The sequence below is a fragment of the Mastigoproctus giganteus genome, chromosome 8 (assembly GCF_048544385.1).
Source record: "Mastigoproctus giganteus isolate SK-2022 chromosome 8, ASM4854438v1, whole genome shotgun sequence".
In the NCBI taxonomy this organism is placed as follows: domain Eukaryota; kingdom Metazoa; phylum Arthropoda; class Arachnida; order Uropygi; family Thelyphonidae; genus Mastigoproctus; species Mastigoproctus giganteus.
In genome coordinates this window covers 40,943,352-40,968,823 of record NC_143582.1, presented here as the reverse complement: position 1 = coordinate 40,968,823, position 25,472 = coordinate 40,943,352, and the positions used below count along the sequence as shown (strand labels likewise).

Below are 25,472 nucleotides of genomic sequence, written 5' to 3'. Positions count from 1 at the left end.
CTCTCCCCAGCCACACCATTCCTTCACTCTGGTGGGGCATGGGCATGTCTCACTGAATAATTGGGGGTCACATATCAATTCATATTTCACCCCCCAGCCTTCACTCTCCCCTCCCAGCACTTTCTCCTGCACAACATATAGCCCTACACGTACAAATTTAAAACACATCAAAAAATTCGCCCGACCTTTTTAGGCACCTCAGAAACAGGCCTTCAGCGTCAAATCCCACATTAGCGTTTTAATGTAACTGAACTAAAATCAACTGCGCTTGTTCCAATTTTATTTTAGGTCCTAGCCACTAAAATCCCAGGAAAGCAAGTGGCAGGACCTTTCAGAGTACAATTGACTCACTGGTAACACCCGGCTAGCCTCCACATGACGAGGTATGGGCAACGTCGGGTCCCATTAGGGGCCTGGCGGCCAATAAGCCAGATAAAAAATGGGCACAACATATACAGTGAAACTTCCCTTTAACGGACAGCCATGGGGAACGAGAATTTGTCCGTTAGAGAGAAGTGTCCGCTAACAAGAAGTCTGAGGGAGAAAAAAAAAAGAAAGAAAGAAAAATCGTTAAACGTTTAACGTAAAATTAAATTAAAATATATACAGATTTTGAACAATATTTTTGTAAATATACAGTTACATACACAAGAGATAAAGAAAAATCGTCAAACGTTTAAGGTAAAATTAAATAATTTTATCTACCATAAACCCATTGCAGAGAACAAATTAAGGTCTTGGAGACAATTGGTTTCCCAAGCAGGGAACACTGGCCCCTGGGGGGCTCATATACATGATCTGTAGGAACAAAAAGTATCTGCCCAAATATATACAACACAGTGCAATATCAAAACAGTGAAACATATAACGGGAACTGAACAGTTGAGAAAATCATTGAACACATCTTTCTCGAAGATGATCCCAATTTTGACAATATGCACCAAATTCAGATTCGAGTAGACAATGCCACTTACGAAGGTACCCTGAACGTTGAACTTTTCACTGCTGTTGAACTTGGTGCTGCGGTGGCCAAGTTGAATCCTAAAAAGTGTCCAGGCCTTGATCTGGTAGAAAATGCAGTCATCACCAGATTTCATGAGCTCAACCCTAATATTTTGTTAAATCTCTACAACAAGTGCCTCTTGGAAAGCATATTGCCCAATTTCTGGAAGCAGGCATTGCTTAAAATTATTCAAAAACCGGGAAAACCTAATACCGACCCAAGAGCGTACCGCCCAATCTCTCTGTTAGCCAACCTGGGAAAGCTGTTTGAAAGACTGATTGGTCCCAGAATCCAAACTATCCTAAACTCACAAAACCTTTCATACAACTCGCAGTATGGCTTCAAGAAAGGATCCTTCGCGGAAGATGCCACAGCAGCCCTTGTAAACCACTGTACACATTCCATAGCAGTCTGTGAGATGTCCATCTTTGTAGATTTTCAGGGTGCCTTTGGTGGGAAAGTTCCGTCAGGTCCCTTAGACTGGCAAACTGCAATCAATATCTTTACAAAGTCATAAGATCCTACTTCAGTAACAGATCAATTCAGGTCATTGCCCAATACCCGTCATATTCAAAATTTATAAACAGAGGTTGCCCACAGGGGTCAGTGCTAGGACCACTCCTTTGGAACTCCGTACTTGACCAATGGCTCACCAGAAGCTTTAACAACTGCGTCAATTTCGCCTATGCAGACGACTTGGTTATTTGCATTTCAGGTAGATCCAGGAGAATCCTTCAGGACTCTGCAAAGATTGTCCTGGATGACCTGGTAAACTGGATCCTCACAAATAAATTTAAAATATCAAACACAAAAACAAAGCTAATGATCTTCAAAAACAGGTTCGATTACCGCAGACCCCCTAAAGTACTCATTCACGGGAAGAAAATTCCATACATTGCACAAACTAAACACCTTGGCATAATATTGGACGACAGGCTTAGTTTCCAACCACACGTTAACAGTTTAGAAAACAAAACCAAAGCCTTCACTGCAGCCGTCATCAGGATCTCCCGTTCGGACTGGGGACTCCCCAGAAGAACCCTATATCTCTACTATAAAGCTGTGTTCTTGCCGATTGCCTCCTATGCTGCTGGGGTCTGGTTACAAAAGGTCACTAACAGTAAAATGCGGGCCAAACTCCTTTCCAAAGAACTATGCTGCTTGCGACACACCGAGTACCAAGAACAACATCAACTAATGCACTGCAGGTTCTATCGGGGGCCCTTCCCCTGGACCTATATATAGCTTTAGCGGTTTCATCTACAAACACAAAAAAGGTCTACCAACCTCACTTCTTGAATAGACTGCAATCCTGCTACAAATATCAAACAGGAAAAAATAAACCTATGGAATAAACTCTTCTCCCTTTGCAGGTTGGATGGGATGAAAGTCCCACTGAGCAGGTCACCAGACTTTTTATCCTGAATGTCACCTTTGCCATGTATAAGCCACATTGTAATTGGTTCTACACATCCATGAACACATCCTACATCTTAACAGGTTATGGCGCTCTTAAAGCGAAACTGTTCCAATTCGGACTGGCGACAAATCCTCATTGCTCCTGTTGGGGAAGAGGAATCCTCGAACCACATTCTACTGTCCTGTCCCAACTACGAAGAACAACGGACAACTTAAAAATAAGGTTCAGAACATCTCAGAAGTCAATCTTAAAGACTTAATTGAAAATAATATTAACTTTCTTCAAGCCCTTCAAATCTTCACCAACCACGTCTTCAGCAGAAGAATGCAGATGCTTCACCACACTGGATAATTCAACAAGCTCTTGCTGAGCTGTTCCCTGTGTCACCTATCAGTCATCCTGGACTTGAATTCTTTTAATCTTTGAGGTTGTTCAAAGATGTCAACCACTGGTGTTTTTTTTTAAAATTATTTATTAATATTATTATTATTTTATTTTATTTATTATTATTATTTACTATTTTATTTTATTTATTATTATTATTATTATTTATTTTTTTAGTATTTATTTATTATTATTATTATTTATTTTTTTAGTATTTATTTATTATTATTATTATTTATTTTTTTAGTATTTATTTATTATTATTATTATTTTTTTTTTCTCTGTTGGTACTCAGGACTGGGCATCCTGAGTACGGGATTGCTGGCATCCACTGGTATTGCACTACCTCTAGTGTATGCGGGATTTTAACGTACTATCGAAGCGAAGATAGTTGATTACGTCCGGCCCCACGTGCCTTGGGACGTGGAGCCGGACATCAGGCAGTAGTTGCTCGAGTGTTGGCTGCTCAAATTTCAGGCCCTGATTACACAGATTTTGTAGTCAAGATAGAGACAATTTGCGGAGATGGACCCAGGTCCTGGATCTGCTACAAACAGGCCACATACATACATACACGAATACATAAATGTCATTGAGTGTGCATACATGCATTTCTTTTACTTGAGTCTTGTGAGTTTTGTTATGTTTTACAATTTTGTAAGGGAAGCTCCATATTCTGTTGGAGTTTCTTACACAGGTTCATATGATTGTAAATAAAGAGTGTTATGTATTTTTGTATTTATTTAAATAAAAAAAAAAAACTACCAATTAAAAAAATTAAATGATACGTGAAAATCGAAAGAATATTTTCCACAGGTTAACAAAACAAAATAAAAAAGAAAGGAAGGCAAAAATTCAATTACACCGCGTATTCCCAGGTGGTTACGCTCCTAATATACTAAGCGTGTCTAATGCTGCTTAATTTCAGTGATGCCTCGAAACCCATGGCATTTATCCTAGTATGATAGTTGGCTGTCCAGAGTGCCTGTAATTCTTTTATGTATGGCAACGATCGCATTTTCGTTGCGATTTTTGTCAATCCACGAATGCAAGTTACTCCCATCTGAAAACTGCCTGAATCGCGCCCAAAGGAGTTTCATTTCAAAAATATCTACAGTACTACAAAATTTCTCAATTGTGGAGATAATGTAAGCGGATGCTTTTCTCTTTATTCGGGGACAGTAAGACTGGTGAAAGTAAGCTAGATCACATTCACAGTCTAACTGATAATCACCCCTCCCCCTAACTCTGTCTGCGCGAGTAGCACAATGGTATCGTAACCGTCCTCCCTACACTGGGTTTAAAAGGCTCGGGTTTGAATCCCGTCATTGACGCGAGGATCTTTTATGAGCTTTCTTTACTCCGTGGCTGAGTTAGTCGGTCTCAGGCGTATACAGAAGGTTTTTTTTTTTCGCGACAACTCGGGTTTTTCGTCCAGCAAAACAGGCAAATCGCCATAGAACACACGCAATTTACAGACATAATACAGAATGCATGGCAGATGAATAAAACTATTTGGGTGGCCTAATACGATAATTTATATTTTTTATACATATATCCCCCTAACTCTGTAGGTTGAAGTTGGTTGTAAGGTTTCATGCGCATCAGCAACATAGGCCATATTTCTCGTATATAATATGTCTGTAATATGTCGTATATAATATGCGTGTTCTATGATCCATTTGCTATTTGCTGTAAGGAAAACCAGTTTCTGGAAAAACAAACCATGCTACCCATGCCTAAGTCCGACGGCTCATACAAATAACCCTCGCCTCATTGATGGTATTTGAACTCAGGTCTTTTCCACCCGGTGTGTGGGGGAGGTCGATGATCGTACTAGCTGTACTATCTACGAGAGCTATGAGTTGGGAATCTATATTTATAAGTGGCTCTATCTAGGGAGCTCTTAATAACCAGTATATAAAGATGCCAATGAATTGTATCGTGTAAATAACCAATTGTTCTTGTTGAAAAGGATGAGAAAACATCTGTTTCATGAACCATATCAACAGGGATTTTGCTGATATGATTAGCGAAATTTATAAAGCACCTGTTCAGATTCAGAAATTTATAAAGCACCTGTTCAGTTTATTGGATGGTAGTTCAAATGACTACCGTGAGAGGCCTTCTTCATTTAAATTTCAATTGTACTTTGCGTGCTGGATTTTAGAAGTTGACAGAAATTATCCAGGAGCCCTATTTCCAAATGATGAGAATAACACACATAACTTATCCCTTACAGTTTGGGTGGGGACGGCACTGCTATCAACGCGCGAGACGAATATTTCTTCCAGCACGGTGGTCCCCTTCATTCCCGTGTATATTCATCTAAGGCCGATAAAATCCACAATAATCTTCACGTTTAGGATAGCGGTTGCGCTTTTTATTGTTAAAGAAGACATAGGCTTATAGAAAGTTTTGACATCGGTGGGATGAATATTTGTAAACGTTGAGTTAATTTCAAAGCCGGCTATATTTTCGTTTATACAGAGTTAAATTTTAGGAAGCATGTTTAAAAGATTATCAGAATATAAAGGATCATAAAAACAGGGACCTGTAGGCACTAAATTCACGACGATTAAATGTTATCTAACGAACTTGAAAATTTTTATTTAATTTAATGGCAAAAAAATTAAAAACTGTACAGAGAAATGAAAATAACAGACAGACAAAACTATAACACCGAATTGCTATTTTCATAAAAAAAAGAAATATGCCTTCAAATGCGAAACGAGAGTGAAGAACATATCACTTACTTATTACATCCAATTCAACCACCCCTAAAGTTACTCCAAGGCATCTGACCTAACAGTATTTCTTGAGAATTTTTAACAATTTTGCAAAAAAAATCTTAATATGAATTGCTACAAGAACTTAAAGACAACAAAATTGAAGATGAAAAGTTCAGTAATCTTGCAATTATTCTAAATGAAATAAAATCACTAAACAATTAAAAAATTAACGGCGGAGAGGGTTTATGATAAAAAAGAAGTAATTAAAGGCAAGGATAAACTACTGATAGAAAAAAACTAAATATGTAAATAACCAAGAACAGCTAAAAATAAAAGCTACCCATTCAAAATGAATTCTGCACGAAACACACGACGAAATCCCCTACAACTAATAACACTGGTCAGTAACAATTACATCCCTGAAATTATTTCGACAGATTCTCGTACTAAATAAGTTCAAACATTCACATATGTGCTTAAAAAGTTTTCATCACCCTCAGGTTTCAAATATAGAATGTTAATGACCGAAAACTAAGATCTGTAATTGGTTTACTCATATTTCTCATTATATTTTTTTTATACTTTTCTAGAACATTCTGGAGATTTTATTCGGGAGCTTTCTACAACATTCAAGAATGTTCCGGAACGTTCTAGAATATTATTACATTCGAAAGAAAGGCGTGAAAATTTCTGGAAGGTTCTGGAACTTTCGACTAAGTTGTTCTCTAGAGACATTGTGAGCCTTCTAGAAACTTCTCTATCGGTATATACACGACTGGGTTCCCCACCAAGCAAGCATTTTCGTATTTAAAAAAGTGCATGTATTTCAGAGAGTGAGTGGTGAACAAAGTGAACAAGTGTTTTAGTGAATTAGTGTTTGTAAATAAATGCTGTGTGCATAAATGTAAATCGTGAACAGCGTTTAAATTAGAAATAAAAATCTACAATTTCTTAAGTGTGTTCTTATTGCGCGCATACCTCAACCGTACATGAAATATGTCTCGTTAATGATGAAATAAGTCCGAAAAATGGTATTAAAATCGTAGCGGAAGCCACTTTGAAAACTTGTGAGAAAAGCGTATAACTCTATTTTGGATATAAGATCTGAGATCAAGATAAAGTATGGATTCCAAAGATTTCTTGTAGCTCATGTTCATTGATAGGCAGGCTTAGACGTAGTCATAAATTGATGCCTTTTTGCTGTTCCGGTGATATGGCGGGAACCGCGAGACTACAAAGATGGTTGTTAATTTTGCATGACTAATATTTCTGGGTTTCTTTTCTGGGAAATCCAAGCATAAAGTAAAGTATCTCAACATACCTTCTACTCTAAGGTCGGCCTCAAGACGATACAATGTCAGTGCCAAAGTTACCAGAAACTTATCGACTTGACTCTGATTCAGGATCAGAAAAGGAGTCTACAGAAGATGCAGAACTTAGAACGAGTACAGATCCAGACTTTTCAATTATTGATGCTGCAAAGTCGTATTTAATCACTCGGGCATAATTGAACGATTGGGTCAGAGATTTGGCCATCTCCTAAACTGATCCCATTAATTGATACTGGGATCACGGCTTCAGCAGTGGAATCTTCTTGAAAAGGGTGTTAAGGTGTCTTTTAATAGGAAGAGGCAATCTAACGTAACGATTTATTACCCCATGAATGGTGGTGCTTTGGTTGATTGTAACAATGTCCAGGAATTAATGAAAAAGTAACATCTGGAAAATTGGAGGCTTTTCACTGGTATATACAAGGTCAATTTGAAAGCAGTTTTACTTCATAATGGAAGTAAGTATCCATCTATACTATTAGCCCATGCAGTTCACATGAAGGAAATGTACAACAACCTAGAGGTTCTTTTGCAAAAAATATGCTATTAAAAATACAAATGGAATATCTGTACGGACCTAAAAGTGGTAGCTTTGCTGACTGGGTTGTAAGGTCGATACACTAAATACTGTAATGCTGCTTTTTATGCGAGTGGGACAGGCTGAGCGAAAGACTGTCACTACAGGAGAAAATGGCCAAACAGTTCAGAAACTACACCCGGCCAGAAAAATGTGGCACATCCACCTTTGGTGGATAAGTCAAACATCTATTTACCTCAATTGCACATCAAGCAAGGTTTCATAAAAATATTTGTGAAATCGATGGGGAAAAAAGGATAAGGATTTTCCTTTTTTCCCCATCGAGGAAACGTTTTGAGGCAAAGGTTTCCTTGAATCAGTGAGGCAAAGTGAACAGAGAGAGAGAATTTTTACGGGTCCCCATATCAAACTGCTATTCCAAGATGAGGAATTAACTAAACAATTCGAGCCTCATATTTATAGAATATGAGATTTTACATATTCTGTAAATATGAAGTTCGAATGGGAAATTAGCAGCACTCACGTCTTTCTTTCCTTGATTCCTGTGATCATAATATGGCGTCCTCAAGACAAGAAGTTGCTTTGAATGACCTCATTGGCTCCTTCTCATGACTAGGCCTTGCACTAACCATTACGACCCAAAAGACAACATGAAAACCTTCACCTCTTATTGCATAACCACCAAAATCTCACTCTCACAACGCCGAACTTCAGATTCGCATCAGATCATCCAATTGCCTTTGTTTGTGAAACTCTTTGCTGTCCCCAACAACCTGGCCAAAATTACCATAAAGAACTCAACTCGAGATATTCTCATTAAAGGATATACAACCTCAAATCGTCTTACAAATACTGAGATCTACAGACTGGAACCAAATCGCTGCTAGCCATCCTGATCAAACGCCACCAATTTAGCGAACTTGTTAAAAGATATCGCCAGCGAAGGGGCTTCCAAATCCGTCTGTCTGTCTGTCTTCCAAGACCAAGAACTGGTTCACAGGTTCTTGGTCCGGAACATTCTAGAATATTGTTGCATGCGGAAGAAAGGCATGAAAGTTTCTGTGACGCGAAACGCGTCTTCATCACGATACAGAAACTATACTGGAAATGGCAAAGAACACAAAATCTAACTCACTACCAACTCTACAAAAAACATCGGACACGTTTCCTATGTACGGGAAAAGCTCAGAACGACTGGATCTCCTATAGAATGAAACATGGGAGAAGAATCTACACCAACAAGAACCAACAGTTCCCCGTGACGACTGATGTCTTCCTCGAGTGGACCAAATCGCTCGAAACCAAACCCCTGCCTGCCCTTATCCCTTCAATACAGGTTAATCCACCATCACTCGATAAAATAGCCATTTAAAAGGAACGCCTTATTGAAGTCATCAACAGTTTTATCCAACGTCAAACACTGGCCTTGATGGATTCCCAGTTTTTATGGTTAAAGTATGGACTGCATATCGACTTCCTGCTTGAAGCATACAACTACATTCTTGCATCAGGAGCTTACCCTACCATCTGGAACACACACACACACACACATATATATATATATATATATAGTGTGTGTGAGAAAGAGAGAGAGAGAGAGAGAGAGAGAGAGAGAGAGAGAGAGAGAGAGAGAGAGAGAGAGAGAGAGAGAGAGAGAGAGAGAGAGAGAATCTTTATTGCAACTAGATGAATACAATGTACAATGAAGATAAATGTAATTAAATTTGCAACTCTCACGGCTAAAGCCTGGAACATGTGTTTCCTGTCCCAAAAAAAAAGTGTAACCGAAAATCGCCCAACGATTACAGACCAGTTACTATAGGAGGACGCACCCTTCTCGAAATCATTGAAAAAAACCATACTACTTGTTTTCACTCATTATGTGTTTGGCCATCACCCTCCATACCTCCACAGTACACTACTCAGACGATCCACGATACCCAACCTCATGGATGCACTCTTCAAAATAGAACATACCTTAAGAAACAAAGAGCAACTTGATATATATTTTTTATTTATTGTACTAGGCGGTCTCAGCTAGTTTTCCTGATACCCCCCCCCCCCCACATTATTTACATAGTGTACAGATAATTAAAATTGTTCCATTATAACATACTGAACTTCTCCACTTCATGTGCCCGCTCCATTTTAGGTTATTAAAATCATACAGTTCATGTCATGTGAGTTTGAGTCTCTGCCAAGAAAAAGAGCTAGTGAGAAAGTCCTCGCACTAACCCTTTTGAATCATTTCACATGTCTTCTTTCGTTAAGTTTCCCGAAGCCGAAGAGACATTCTACATGCATCCGCTTCATTTATGAAAATTGGAATGTGCCATGGAAGTGTTCCGTGTAGCGCACAGAAATGCAGAGATCACCTTATTTGCCCGGAAGATTGCGAGCACTCTGAAGGATATTCCGCTAGACAAAGGAGCAATCATAGCCCGAATAAAAGGCAGGAAGAGAACAGTAAACAATATGTCTCGCGTGCGGAATTAAAGGACATCCTTGCAGATTGCATCAGACCGTTTTTTATGCGGGCTGATGCAATCTGCAAGGATGTTCTACTGTTTTCTTCTCAAGGAACAAACAGTAGAACAGTATTGAACAACCTTAAACGAATGGAGGAAAAGCTAGGATGCTTTGAATCCGTCCTCGTTGCACAAGGTGCCTCAGCGGCCCCCGAAACTGACGAATCGTGCTATACGAGACAGAGCTACCCAAAGAAAAGTAGAAGTGAAAAGTATAGATTGCACATGAGGATAGAAAGTAATGAAAATCACAAAAACAAGAAAAGAAACGAATGGAATTCGGGGGAAACCATATCAGAAAGGATAACAAATCTAGAAGACAGCCAAATAATAAGTGAATTTCAAGCCCAGCCGTGAACCGTCTGTTTGTTGCAGGAGTTCCCAAGCAATAGCACCAAACCCAGTGAAACTTTAGGGGCAGCACAAGGAAATTACTTCACACATTCCACTAGGAATATTAGAAACCAAAATAAAAAAGGATCAAAAATTTTAGAACAACAGGAATCCACTGAAAGGATTGGAGCATGCATGTATTCCGAGAGTATGAACGCCAGAGTTACCTCTTTCCCTTCAGATCATGTTCCTGCAAACCCACACACCTATGCGCAAATCGCTAAGTTACGTAAAAAGCATAACACTTTTGAGGACAGAAAAACCCGCCCATCCCAAAATTTCATTCCTGCTCTCGCCGAGGATGGCCAAGGACGTAAGCCAGTTCACAGAGAAAGTATTAGCATGTCTTCCTGTAACAAACAAACGGCTTTCTGAAATCTACAACATTACTTCTGTTGCAACCAGAGAACAAATGTTCGTATCAAGGCCCACAATACAGCCCAGAAATATTAAACCATGTGTGAGGGTGAACATCGGATAACTGTGTAAGTAAAGCAAGTGAAAACACGACACCCAGCTTACGCCTCCTTTATAAACTCTTGTCCACAGGTAAAGCAACTCGCCTACAAGACCTAAGCGCCTGGCCAGTAGATACCTTAGTCAAGTCCTACAGAGACAGATGGGCCAGATCACTGGTTAAAAAATGATGCAAGGAATCGGGCTCAATAGCAATCAAAAAAACTACCCCCAAGCTGGAGATGCAGAACATCACAACCACTTGTTTGCACAAAGCGTGGGCAGCATCTCAAATAAGCTCCACACCTTACAACAACGACGATGCAGGATGACCTGGATTTCATTTGCTTAATCGAAACCTGGTTGGGAAATGAAAAACAGTTGGATCGGCTAACTGCGGCAGCAAACTACAAATGTGTGGAAACCGGAAGAACAGATAGACGAGGAGAGGAGTTATAATTTGCTATCAAAATAAATACCAGCCTATAAGAGAACGAACAAGCAATTCAAATAATTTTGAAGGGATTTGCGTTACCTTTTTAAAAGAGCACGAGAATATACAGTCATGCATCATATACCCACCTGAGCACACAAAGGAGACAAGAAATGAGCCCTATGCGTGGCTTACTGCAAATCTAAATCAGTCAGTCGACAATAATTGCGGTAGATTTTAATATGCCTCTTCCAAAACACAGGGAGGTCATGAAAGAGTTGGATGCCACACTAGGCGCTTTGCACTTAATGCAGCTTCGGACACCAGTGACAAGGGAAATGCAGCAACTTGACCTGGTGTGTCATAGTTCGTTAGACATAAGGCTAACGCAAACCTTCATAAAATTTAAGTCGGACCACAACCCCGTTGAAGTAGAAGTAGCACTGAAGATCCATAATACATGCAGGTTAAGCACACGAACTGGTCAAAGTAAAGCAAGTATTTTTTCTCCGTGAAGTATATTAATGCAGAAGTCATTCTCAGTCATCTAACTAGTTATAACTGGAATGACCTGAAATAAAAGCCAGTAGACGAAGCTTTAGAAATGATCACTAAAAAGCTAAACCAAACAGCATCGGAAGAAGCAGCAGAAGAAATCAAAATATTTGAGAGAAAAAAAGAATGGTTCAACCCACAACTGAAAGCAAGTTTCCTCAGGAAGCGAAAATTGTATAGAAAATGGCATTGAACAGGTCATTCCGTTATAAGGAGAGGGCAAAATTCATCAAAGCAAAATGACAGATACACAGACAGAGACAGATGTAATGTTGTTCATAACAAATTAAAACAAGCAAAAAGAATTACTAGTAATAGAAATAACACAGAGAATATGACTGAATGCATTTTCAAGGAATAGGCTAATAACACGTTTGGTAACTCTCCTGGACTGAATCAAATTGACACTACTGATAATAGGAACAAAATTTTGAACAGACTGGCATATTTAAAAAAAGCGAAACTATTCGACAAGAGAGGAACCAACAAGACCTCCCTTGAGAGAAATACAAATCACCAAAAAGAGCTTATTGAAAGCAATCAACGATCTGCCCAATAAGGCCACTGTTGGACCAGATAAATTTCCAACTTCATCCTTAAAATAAGTAGCCCATTTATAATAGATATATTATTACACATCTATCAGGAAATCATCAACTCAGGAGAGTTCCCGCAAGTTTGGAAAAATTACATTGTAACCCCAATACCAAAGATTAAGCACCCAAAACTGGCTAAGGATTACAGACCAATTTCTTTAGTTGTACCCTACAGAAGGTATTTGAAAAAGCACTGCTTCCTACCATCAACTAACACTGCTTCAGCCACATTTACACAGTCATTTGAGGGAGATCAATAATAACAAACTTACTGGAAACTCTTTTTCGCGTACAGAAAGCACTAAATGAGAAAAAACAAATTGATATTGTATTTTTGAATATACAAATTTTGTATCTGCAGCCTAAGACAACATCTCTCCAGCCTTCACTGGGATTTTAAAGAATTATTTTAATATAAGAGGAAATTTGTTAAACATAATAAGCAGTCTGCTCAAACAAAAAAACTTACTATCAAGCACTAAAAGCTACAATCTTGCTTTACCGTCTCGCGAGGAATGCCACTGGGGTGAGTTCTTTCGGTTACCCTCTTCGCAGCCGCCCTGGAGCCATTTCTTTCTCGGTACTGCAATTTTATAACGTATGATGACGACGCCAAATTCTTCATCACGTCCAAAGACCACGAATCAGCAGAAGGTGTCTGCCAGAGGGCGAATAGCACAATCCAAGAATTCGAGAGCTACCTGGATTGCACTGGGCTCCGTATTAATGCACAGAAGTCGGCCCAATTGACCATAACTTACAAGCAGAATAAAAATGACATCTCCATCTCTGTGAACGTGTCTAGTGTGGCAAAAGTGCACTCTCACCTGGACCTGGGTCTTAAGTGCGATGACAGACACTCACTTTTCCCCAACACTTCGCCCATATGAAGACAAAAATATTCGCTGCTTTATGGGCTAACTAACTATTATATTTAGATCACCCGAATCATTATAGTCATCTGCGTGCTGTATGTCTTATGTCTGTTACCTGCATTTGTTCTATGGTCGGTTTGTCTGTTGACTGGACGAAAAAACCCAGTTTCTGGGGGGAACCTTGCTATCTACACCTGAGACCGACTAATTCAGCCCTGAAAAAAGCCCATTAAAGTTCCTCGCGTCATACGGTATTCGAACCACAGCCTTTTCCAACCGGTGTGGCAAGAACGGTGACGATACCACTGTGCTACTCGCGCAGACGCTGCTTTATGGGCTACTAGACAAGAACTGATAGGAATTAGGGATCCTCGGCTAGCGGTACAAAGTACATTTTAAAGTACACCATTCAACGAAAGCGAGGAGTTCCCCCAACCAGGAGGTACAAACTAAGCTAGAAAAATGGGCAGAGAAGCCACTCCATGGCAGACACTACAATGATCTCCATCAAGATCACATATATAAAATTGCTTCCAATGCATGGCTCATGAGCGGGACGCTCTTCCCTCAGACTGAAGGATTCATGCTCGCCATCCTAGACCAGGAACTATAGAAAATACATTGCCAAGGAGCCCGGAGTGTTCGATGACATTTGTCGATGATGCCACCTGGCCTCAGAAACGATCCAACACATCACCTCGGGATGCAAGGTGATCGCACAGACTGAGTACACTCCGACACCACTAGGTAGCCCGGATAATACATCATAAGCTAGCAAGGAAATACAAGTTGATCGAAGAAAGTGTAACCTACTATAAATACGAATCCCAGGCAGTACTGGAGACCCCAACCCACAAGCTGTACTGGGACCGCGCCACAATAACGGATAGGACAATCCTGCACAACGGGCTGGACATAACCCTTGTGGACAAGAAAGAAAAGGCTACCTATCTGATTGACATAGAGGTACCCAACACCGACAACCGGCAGAAAACCCATGTGGAAAAATCAGGAAGTACACGAATCTAAGACAGCAGATTAAAGAGATGTGGCACATGCAACAAGTAACGACCATACCGACCATCGTGTTAACCACAGGTATGGTGCCAAAGACCCTACATAACAGCCTGGCAGCAATAGGTCTCCCAGTAAACACACACAAGGAACTCCAGAAAGTCGCAATCCTGAACACGTGTAGGATAGTCTGACAAACGTTGGCATTTATAACGTTCCCAGACATTACAGCTACTACTACAACCTTTCCATTCTCACAGCTAATTGTTACATACACGCAGTTCACCATACATGACTGCCATGGCATGCACATACAGTTATATATTTCTGTATTTTAGATTAACGGTCATAACTGATGAAGGATGCCTTCCAGTCCGAAAGCTATGTATAACCCCTGACTTGTAGCTGCGAAGTGTACGGCGTGTGCCTTTTGTATGCAATAAAGAATTCTTTTGTAAGAGTTCTTACTTTCCTGTATTATTTTTACTCGTGTTTTTTGTTCGTGTGAACATCAAAGTAAATTTATGCAACATTACACGTATTTTTAACTGCAACTGTTCATATTCTTTCCGTTTTTGCTCTGTGGCACAATAATTTATTAATATTAATATGAATCCAGAGCACAAAGCCCTTTCTGCTTATGGTTCTTCTTACTATCAGCAAGAAGGGAAATGCCAATCAAGCATACGGATTTGGGCCTCACTTGGACAAAGACCTTACATTCTTGACTCACTTTAAAGCCACTTGGGGAGAAAAATATATGCAGCTATATGGGCAGAGAAACAGGAGATCTGCAACTTCCATAATCCGCATCTTATCATCAAATATATTCTTCGTTGCATAAGCCCAATTCCTTTATATGCCTCAACTATATGGTCCTCTACACTCCCCCCCCCCATCTTACCAAACCAGGTTCCTCTCCCTTGAATGCTGGATTTTAAAATGGCTGAATAAGATAAATAAGATTGCAGGTCTACCACCTGCAATCTCAAAATCTGTCCTGCTCTCCAATCTAAATATGCTACTTTGGAAGTATCACATCATCTCCAGGAACATCGTGATCTTCGCCCAACTACTCTCCGGAAATTCAAGCTCACCTGATATCTAGGATATCATTGCTAGACCGTCCGTCCGATCGTAATGGAAGCCATACCAACGCACTCCCTAACAGATCCAAGCTGCGTAGCATGACCTCCATGGATAATACGTTTCCATTTAATTCCAGCGAATTATTTAATAAGCTATCCATAGATTTTCAGAAGATGTGCAAGGATAAAACCTACAGATCTTCCACTCTTGCAAATAAGTATGTCCTCTTCAAGCTCTTCCTACAGTATTCTTGGAGGAAAGGCACTTCCTATGACATTTCCATGTCATAGGAAGTTGAGATTTCAAGAAATCTCTCAATACCCTCATCTCGCAATTTCGCTGTCTTATACTATTAAACGGTTAATCTTGCAGCCATTTCTACGTTGCTACTCAGAAGAAACCCCCAAATAATTACTGCGGGCCTTGAAACCAAGAGCTTTCGTCTCTTGATGGCAGATGCATGTCCGTGTGGATATCGAAAGAGATCTTTATTCCGTCGACAGTGAAAACTGATTCAGGAGAGTATCATCCATCCCCCAACACAATCCTCCATTATCCTGGGATGAAATAATCAGCAGAAAACTAGCCCATACTAGCACATTCGCCAGTAAGTTAAATGTTGGGAAGTTTTTGGCAATTCCTGGGACATCCGTAATTAGCTATAAATGCAATCTTACTGTAAAGATAGAGATGAAACGTGGGTAATACATGTATGAATTTTCTTTATTGCACGCGTAGTAGTAGCTGTCATATTCATCAATTTTCCAATATCCATTTATATATATTCGCCTCTTTCCATCCTAATACCAATTTTAACTTCCAACATGTCGCATAATCAAAGAGAAAGAGCAGGAGAGAGAGCCGATGGGATATTGTTTGAGATGATGTACTCAACATATTAAATGCATCACCTCATCATGCGTATTTAGCAAAAAACTTTATCAAGAACAGCTTTCCCAACAAGACAGGCGTACACTAATACTACAACAAATAAACAGCTCTTCCGAAGTGATTATTATTCCTTTATTGTATACTGGACGCGGTTTATCATGATGAAAAAAAAAGCTTGAAATATGAGAATATATTTTCGATTTTCCTACTGGAATAATTGCAATGATTGTGTTTCAGTTGATTTTAAGAATATTCTTATTTTTTAACAAGAATATTCTTAAAAAGAATATTCCAAGTGAGGTAATGTGTACGCAGTGCGTTATATTTCGGGCGCTTTTGAGTTTTATTACAATTAATTGAAATTTGATTAAAATGAAGTAAGTAATTAGTTAAATTTTCATTAATTAGCAGTTTATTAATGATTAATATAGAAAAAGTAATTTGCCCTAATTTCACGGCACCTACCGCTTCGCAATATTCTACACAACATTCTACGCAATATACGCAATAGTCTACACAACTTTTTCCAACGTACTGTATTTTCTCCTGGATTTCGATAAAAAATTTAAAATATTTTTTTGACGGATTTTGCTTGATTAAACGGTACAAAAAAATACACAGTAAGTGAAAATTCGCATTCACCATTTACACATTTGTAAAATTAATAAGATTAATACTGCTGAACATATGAATGTAACAATTTACAAAGCGCATATAACCGGATAAACTTCACCATGTGATAGCAGCTGTGAGCGGCGATTTATAAAGCGAACTTCCCAACAAGCTGCGGGCTGCATACTTTCATTCATAATGCGATACATGCGTGGATAAAAAAAATCGGCTTTGTATTTGTCCTATTTTAATAAAATTTAGGATGGCTCGACAGATCTTTACAAAATACCCAAATATGACTTTTCATGAAAATCAATTCGCACTAGAAGTGGAGGTGTTATGGCAGACGGACAAGGCGAAGTCAACAGGCGCTTTACACATTTTCGAGCATGTCTAGACATGAATTGAGAAACGCAAATCAGAATACTATTTCAAAATATCGTTCTTTCAGCCTGAAAAATAACTAAATCCATTCAACTGATGGTCACCATAGCAAACAAGAATTTTTTTAAAAAATTAACTTTCATTAATTGATAATTTTCATGTAACTTTAAACCATACAAATGACGCAAGAAAATAAAAGTATCATTCGACTTTCTTTAAATACGACAGAACTAGCATCACCCCCCCCCCCTTCAAATTCCTTTCAAAACCCACCATTCCAGGGAGAGCATAAGTAACTCGAGTTACTTGTGCTCTCCCTGTTCTGAATTACAACCAGCAGCGAATTGTTCTGGGTCTCAACAGGAGTGAGTGCTCCCCTAAAGAAACCATGCTTGTTATACCTCAATGTTTTAATTCTTTCAGTTCCTTCTTTTTATTAATTTTGCGACTTCGGTTAATTTCTTATTTGGGAATCCGCTTTTGTCTTAACGGAGCAATTTCTTCAGTCTTTTTGCGTAACCATAGGAAGCAGCAGCAATAACGCGCCAACCTCGCGAAGGGCTAAGGGACTTTTTCGTAGTGAAAGTATGTTTCGGTTGTTTAATGAATTTGGTTAGTTCGTTAATTAAGTTTTTTTTCCCATATGGTAACATAGGTACTTACCTAAATTTATATATAAGGTAAGTTTAAGATGAATTTAACTTTTAATAATAATACAAAGTATATTATAAATATTAGATTAGTCAGTACATCTTGATCACCAAGTATCGCAAATGGGAAGTTGGAAATGAAATGACAAAGGTAACAAAATATAGTGCTAAATATCGTATTTTTCAACTTATTGTATAAATGCTATACTTTACTATGAAACTAAAATAAATTTAGCTATTTCATAAGATAAAATTCAGAATTACCTTAAGTCGATATTAGAATGAGAATCTTGAGGAGGAACATCTTAGATAGCTTGGTGATATTCTCATCACCAACAGCTGCTTCTGATAAGAATATCCGCATTGTCATCGTGCATATGGGAAGATTCTCACAGCGAAGAATCTTCTAATTTCTCCGAAGCATGAACACATTGTCTTTCCCATAACTCGAGATCGACATAAGAAATGGGTATAAATAGAGCGAGGTTCGACTCCTCTATACCTTACTTCCTTGGTCCTACTAATCAGGTAAGCAGGAACTTTCATTTGAACTTTTTAAGTTAGAACATAATAATGCGAATAATAGAAGCATAAGGAATTTAAAGTGAAAAATAAGGCTGTGATTTTTTAAAATACTTCAACTTTATTTATTATAATCGATGCAGTTTACAAAACACTGCTTTTTTTAATTGTAGATGGTTTTCAGTCACTTTACTCAATTCAGAAAAACACTAATTATAAACCACTAGGGTTTCTTTGGAACTGCACTGCTTATCAGTAGCAAAATTTCCGTCAGTTTGATACAATGTTCTTACAAAAGCATTTGCACATCACGGATTTTGAAATGCTTAATTTCTTCACTGTTGTTAACGTTTTAGCGTATCTAATAAGGGAAAGAATTTGTAACTTTTCAATTTATATCAAACTTTTATATATGAACTTAGTAACTTATATTCTTCACTGGCTCACTTAAATATATTAAACTACTGGTCAATAACATAAGCTGATGATAAATCTTTAAGAAAACTACGAGCATGACCGGATTAAGGCCCCCGGCTTTATTTATATTTGAGGCCACTTTAATATACATTGCACATACATGTGAATACAAATACTACATCGGTTTTTGTATTTATATTGTGAATAATAATTCCTTGATAAAAATAAAAGTAAGAGGCCAAAATGTTTTATGGTTTTTGACTGGAAAAATAAAGTAACAATAAAAACAATTTTAATAGAAACTTTTAACTTATTTATTTTACAATAAAAAGGTATAAGAATAAAATTTAAACATTTAACAAGTTAAGTTTAAGTATGCTTTTATATTACACAATTTCTTGGTTTATTATTATTATTATAAATTTTTATTACTACCTTAAAAAGTATTTACACTGAAAACGAGGCCCCTCTTCGGGTGAGGCCCCGGGCCATGGCCCTCACCCTTACCCATCGAATATACCTGGCCATCTCACGAGGTATATTCGATACATTATCTTCAGCTCCTTTGGCACTGTATTTCTTCCTTTTTTAAAATTCAATATTCAAATATTCCTCCATGTCAACTCTTCCATATTTTATAACTTTTTTTTTTTTCCCATATGCATTCTTGCTATTAAAATGTCTCTAAATTAATCAACTCGTTGCATTTTTGTCTATTATTTTCCAAATCAACAACTGGGCTATATTTATTACTTCAAATTCTAGTATTTTTCGGCAGATTACCGAATTTTTCATCACACAAGGCCTTTCCTCTTAAAAACTATTAATTCTGTATTACGACTTAAGATTTTCATTGTACTACAGTTCCATTATTCTATAAACTAAGTGTATACTTGTCAAAGGAATAATGGGATATCTTGGCATCTACCTCATTTTTTCAATAAAAATTTATTTCCACGATAAAAGAGATGTCAAATTTTGGCATCTTTCTCTTGTTGTGGACAGACAGGTCGTTGTGAAGGCATTCACAATGTGAAGTGTAAATAAACGATGCCACGTAATCAACTTCAAGGAATTAATCGTGGAAGCTACTAGACTTTTCATACCGATGAAGAAATATTGTTCAAGGTTTAGGCCTAAATGGTTATCAAATGAACTAATGAGACTCGTGACAGAGAAGAAAAATGCATGGGATGCATATAAATTACCAGGCGACGCAGAAGCCTGTAGCAGATATAAGCTAGTCTGTAATCAGGTCACAAAGGAGGTTCGGCAGGCAAAGGCGGATTACGAGAAATCTTTGGCAAAAGATGCTAAGAAAAACAGCAAGGATTTCTTTACTTATATAAACTCTAAAAGGAAGGGGATGAATATGATTGGTCCACTTGACATCGATGGTTCGACTGTTGATGATCCTGCTCAGATAGCAAACAAACGGAATGAGTATTTTGCATCTACATTCACACGTGAGGAATCATTACAGTTTGAAAATGGAAGAAGGTTATCAAATTGTAGCAGTGTGCTTAATGATTTTGTAATAACTGAGAGTAAAGTTAAACATAGGAAAGGCACCTGGGGCGGATGGGATCTATCCAGTTATATTAAAGGAGGCCGCAAAGCAACTAAGCAAACCCTTAGCCATAATTATGAGAGCATCCTTGGATTCAGGGGAGGTTCCCACGGACTGGAGATGTGCAAATGTATCCCCAATTCACAAAGGAGGTTCGAAGGGTGACACGAATAATTACAGACCAGTTAGTTTAACTTCTGTTCCGGGTAAAATAATGGAGTCACTGGTTAAAGATGCATTGCAGGATCATCTAGACAAGACTGCAGCAATAATTCAGACACAGCATGAGTTTGTTAAGGGAAAGTCTTGTCTGACAAATTTGATTGGTTATTATGATGTGGTCACAAAGGAACTGGATGCAAAAAATAATTTTGATATCATATACCTGGATTTCAGGAAAGCTTTTGACACTGTTGCGCATGGAAGACTACTGTAGGAGTAGAATGGTATTAAGGGTAAGTTGCTACAATGGATAAAAGGATGGTTAAGTGGGAGAAGACAGAGGGTTGTAATCAATGGGTGCTGCTCTTCGTGGACTAATGTTATTACTGGAGTCCCACAGGGTTCGGTGTTGGGTCCACTGTTGTTTTGTATATTTATCAATGATATTGATGAAGGTATATCAGGCTTAATGTCGAAGTTTGCAGATGACACGAAGGTTGGCAGGGTTGTTAATGACAGTAATGGCAGTGTGCTACTGCAACAGGATCTAGATAATTTGGGCAGATGGGCTAAGAAGTGGCAACTGAAGTTTAACCTTGACAAATGCAGAGTACTGCATATGGGTAGAAATAATCCCAGAGAAACGTACCAACTGTGTGGTACTACACTTAAGGTGGTAGAAAATGAAAAAGACCTGGGAGTAATTGTGCAGTCAGATATTAAGTTTTCTGAGCAATGTAGACAGGCTACTAGGGCAGGTCATGGGGTTTTGTCAATGATATATAGGAATTTTGCTAGCAGGGAAAAGGAGGTGATTGTCCCTCTGTATAAGGCAATGGTCAGGCCACGCCTTGAGTACTGCGTACAGGTCTGGAGGCCTCATTTTAGGAAGGATGTAGATTTGCTTGAGCGTGTACAGAGAAGAGCAACACGATTGGTGAGGGGAATGAAGGGATCCTCTTACCAAGAGAGGCTTAAGTTCTGCAAATTGCAGTGGCTGGAGACTAGGCACCTGCGCGGTGATCTGATTGAGGTCTATAAGGCCTTGAATGGGTTAAGCACGCTGAATTCTGATGGGATCCTCCCACTTGTTCAGAATACGAACCTACGGGGACATAAGTTCAAATTAAGGAAGGATAGATGTAGAATAGATGTGCGGAAATTTGCCTTTAGCCAGTGGGTGGTTAATTGCTGGAACAAACTTCCATCTGTCGTTGTGGAAGTTGATAGGTTAAATAAATTTAAGGAGGAACTGGACAGGCAATTGGAGGGTATGGTGTGATTTTTTTTTTTTTTTTTTTTTTTTGGCTGATGCTGCATAAGCTCCTACACTTGCTTTCTTGCATCAAGTGCCACTACTACTACTACTACTACTACTACTTCGGTTGACTTACTACATACAGACTTGATGCAATTGAACTAACTGATATGTCTAGTAAGACTTTCGTAGTCTGAGGCTTCCAGCCCTAAATTTTTATTGAGTTTTGAATCCCACTATTAAATATAGAAAGAGTAACATTCGTTTTAGGTATTTAAGTAGTAGTGCTATGCGTGGTTAAAGAATCGGGAAAACGAAACTTCTTTTCTAATGTAATATCCTACAAGGTAACCAGCAATTTAGTTATTCCTCAGGTTGTATTCCTCCATTTTCGCTAAAACTTTAAGACGGCAAATCAATCAAGCATTTAGATCATTTGCCGATATCGCTGTCGTTATTTTTGTATTCTAAAGATAATCCAAGCGTCTGTATTCCTCTGCTACAGGTGCAAGAATTGTTTCTGCGAATTTTTCTGCTTTTTTTTTTTTGGATTGAAATCTAGCCATCGGTTTTCATGCTTATCTCGCTCAAAAATATCAATAAGTTCTCATGTTTCTTACTGCTTTTTTTGATAAATTCTTCTCTGCCAAGGGGTTTACAAATATTCGCTAATAATTTTGAAAGGTTCCATGATTTTTTTCCATCTTGCACAGTTGCGAAAAAAGCCTAAGAGAATACCATATTTTCAAAGGTTTTTTTTCCAGCTGACATAATAACTCAAAACACTAAAACAATTTATTTTATATTAGATAATATCTTCAGTACATGTGACATAAAACGGCTAAACTTGAAAACGATGCCGAATTCGTAAGAAGAATTACCATTAAAAACAATTTGATAATTTGGTCCCCGAATTCGAGGACGCCGAGCCCGACAAACTTGAAATGTAGGCTATGGTTCAACAGAGGAGATAGCCATGACATAACTGGCAGACAGCAAAGACACTGTTCCGACCCAGAACTTATAAACTAAAAAGAATTTTGCATAGTTCTATAGGCGCCTCCGTAGCCAGGTGGGAAGGAGCAGCAGTGCGTAACACACGCTTCTTGATTAGACCGGGGTTCGAGCCCGTCACCACCAAATACGGAGGATGCGGAAAGGTCAGGAAATGACCACCGCATATTCCCGGAGCAATATGGCCTCAGTTGCTAATGCTCCTAAAAAAAAACCAAATAACAAAACCAAATAAATAACATAGTTCTATAGATCGACTCTACCCTCTTAGCAGGTCCAGGAGGAAAACCTGTAATAGGGTCACTTATTCACAGCAGTACTGACACTCAAACGCTAAATTAATCATGCTTTCACCGTGGAAACCTATTGACACAATACATCGTATGCTAGTCATTGTAGAGGTCAGCGTTCGATTGCCGTCTACAAATGAAGGAATTTCTGAAGGTTTCTGCAATCGAGTCTGTAGTTAGTCATTCTCATGTGGAGGGGGGGGGGAGTAAGATAATTCCAAGTTTTTAGCCCGGATGACTTAGAAATCGACCCGTAAACACGCAAACTTCTACAGACACAGACATAATACATTACGCAGATATTTTCCCCTTTTAACATTTACCAGTAGATAAAATATATTAAGCTAGTGATAAAAAAATTACACAAAAACAGACACTTACAAGTCACAGTGCAATTTTTTGATATCAGTAATCCCAAGGTTATTTTAAATATTGACAAAATAGCATTTTGCAGCTAAAATACATTGCATAATCAGCGTAAGTCACCATTAGAACATCTTGAGGTCAGATATCACTTGCGTTATGTCTGTTTATATACATACATGCATATCATTAAGAAAAAAAAAAGAAAAATTTATGTTTTTATAAAGTAACACATTTCGTTCATGAACTGAATTATTTTAAATCTAATAAATCGACTGCAGCACACTTTGTATGTACAGATTTTTATAAGCATGAACTTTCAATTGTAAATATAACACATTAAATTTTAGAACACATAATGGATTTATATATTAATTTATTTTACTGACAATTGTACATTTTATTAGAAGTACTGATAATAAGCTTATTGTAGATAGGCATAGTATGCATGAAAAAGGCGAGTCATAATGGTGCCCGATTGCTTTAATATACAACAAACTTTGGACACATTTTTGTCATTTAATTTGTATTCAGATGGAATATTTCTCTTCTCTATAAACAGGTGATTATTTGACTTAGCAGCATTTGGCTATATATATATTTACAAAACTGAGCTTATTTATGAGATACTCTACGAAAAGAACTAATTTTGAAAATGTACTAATATATCTATTATATTAAAATTTATAAAAGCACCATTACTTTTTGACAGCCAACGGTCAATCATTTAATGAATTGTGTAAAATATAATGACAAAATAAATATCTCATAAGATAAAACTGTTATATAAACTAGTAGTCAGGAAGAAAAATTTCATTTGAAGATAGATCGCAGACGTTTTCAGACCAATGTAATATCCACGTTTGCTGATTTTACATTTGTATATCAGATAAAAAATATGATGGAAGGCAAAACGTACTTTGTGATTAAGCAATAATAACTGCAGCCTCTTTTGTCTTTCCAACAGAGAAAACATAATTTATTTCCTCCTTTCCTTATTTTGGTGGCAACTACTTAAATATAAGAACATTGTTTGTACATACATTTCTGAATACTATAAATATGCCCACACTCTTAATTATTCAATACGAAGTACATATTAAATACAGATACAAGGTTATCATAGCTTAGCATACAAACAAACAGTAAACATATTTGTAGGTAATGGAATTTGTTATGGAGGAATTCGAGAATTAAATGCTATTTCTTCAGTACTTCATCTTTCCTCATTGCTGGTGTGATCAGCGTGGTCCAAACAATGAGAATTTTCAACTTTACCTTTTGCCTACCCTAGCAAAATAGTATTCCTCTGGGTACATACCACGTTTTTGTGGAGAAAAAAAAAAAACACTTTGAAGTCAATTTTGACAAAGTTTGTTATTTGGTTTTTAGGAGTATTAGCAACTAAGGCCATATTGCTTCGGGGATATGCGGTGGTCATTCCCTGACCTTTCCGCATCCTCCGTATTTGGTGGTCACGGGCTCAAACCCCGGTCTAATCAAGAAGCGTGTACTACAGACTGCTGATCCTGCCCACCTAGCTACGGAGGCGCAATGAAAAAGCTGTCTGAAATTAGTTTGATACCACGTGCATGGAACCTATTCGATCATTCTTTGTTGAGGACTCTAAATAAGGGCGCGGTTACTCTTACGAATGACACACATCCAGAGCGAGGTACAGAAGAGCGAAGTCTTTCAGTAAGCCAGGATGGTAGACCACTGCTTACAAATGAATGGAAAAATTCATAATCTTCCCTCTTTGTTAAGCAAGGCTAGGTACCGTCCATGACATTTCTCATCTCCACCTGATAGCAACACAGAGAAACAACTTAAGGCTCACAAAGTTTCCAATGATATGTCTTCTGGAGGCCAATACTAATGGTGAAGCAGCGGAAGTTTTACCATCTTAACTCCTCGAAATTACGAGTGTCTGTACGACATTTTGTTTAACCTCTGAGCGTTTTCAATAGCATTGCAAAACTCTCAGAATGC

The 25,472-nt window shown here is 38.1% G+C and overlaps 1 protein-coding gene across 1 annotated transcript in view; it reads left to right on the top strand.

The window, feature by feature from the left end:
- LOC150081479 (uncharacterized) overlaps positions 1-6,193 on the top strand; it is a 156,456-nt gene extending 150,263 nt beyond the window's left edge. The window contains exon 9 of the mRNA XM_090380217.1: positions 6,130-6,193. Coding sequence (XP_090236343.1) covers positions 6,130-6,193 — 64 coding nt within the window. The remainder of the gene's footprint in view (positions 1-6,129) is intronic.
- The last annotated feature ends 19,279 nt before the right edge of the window (positions 6,194-25,472 follow it).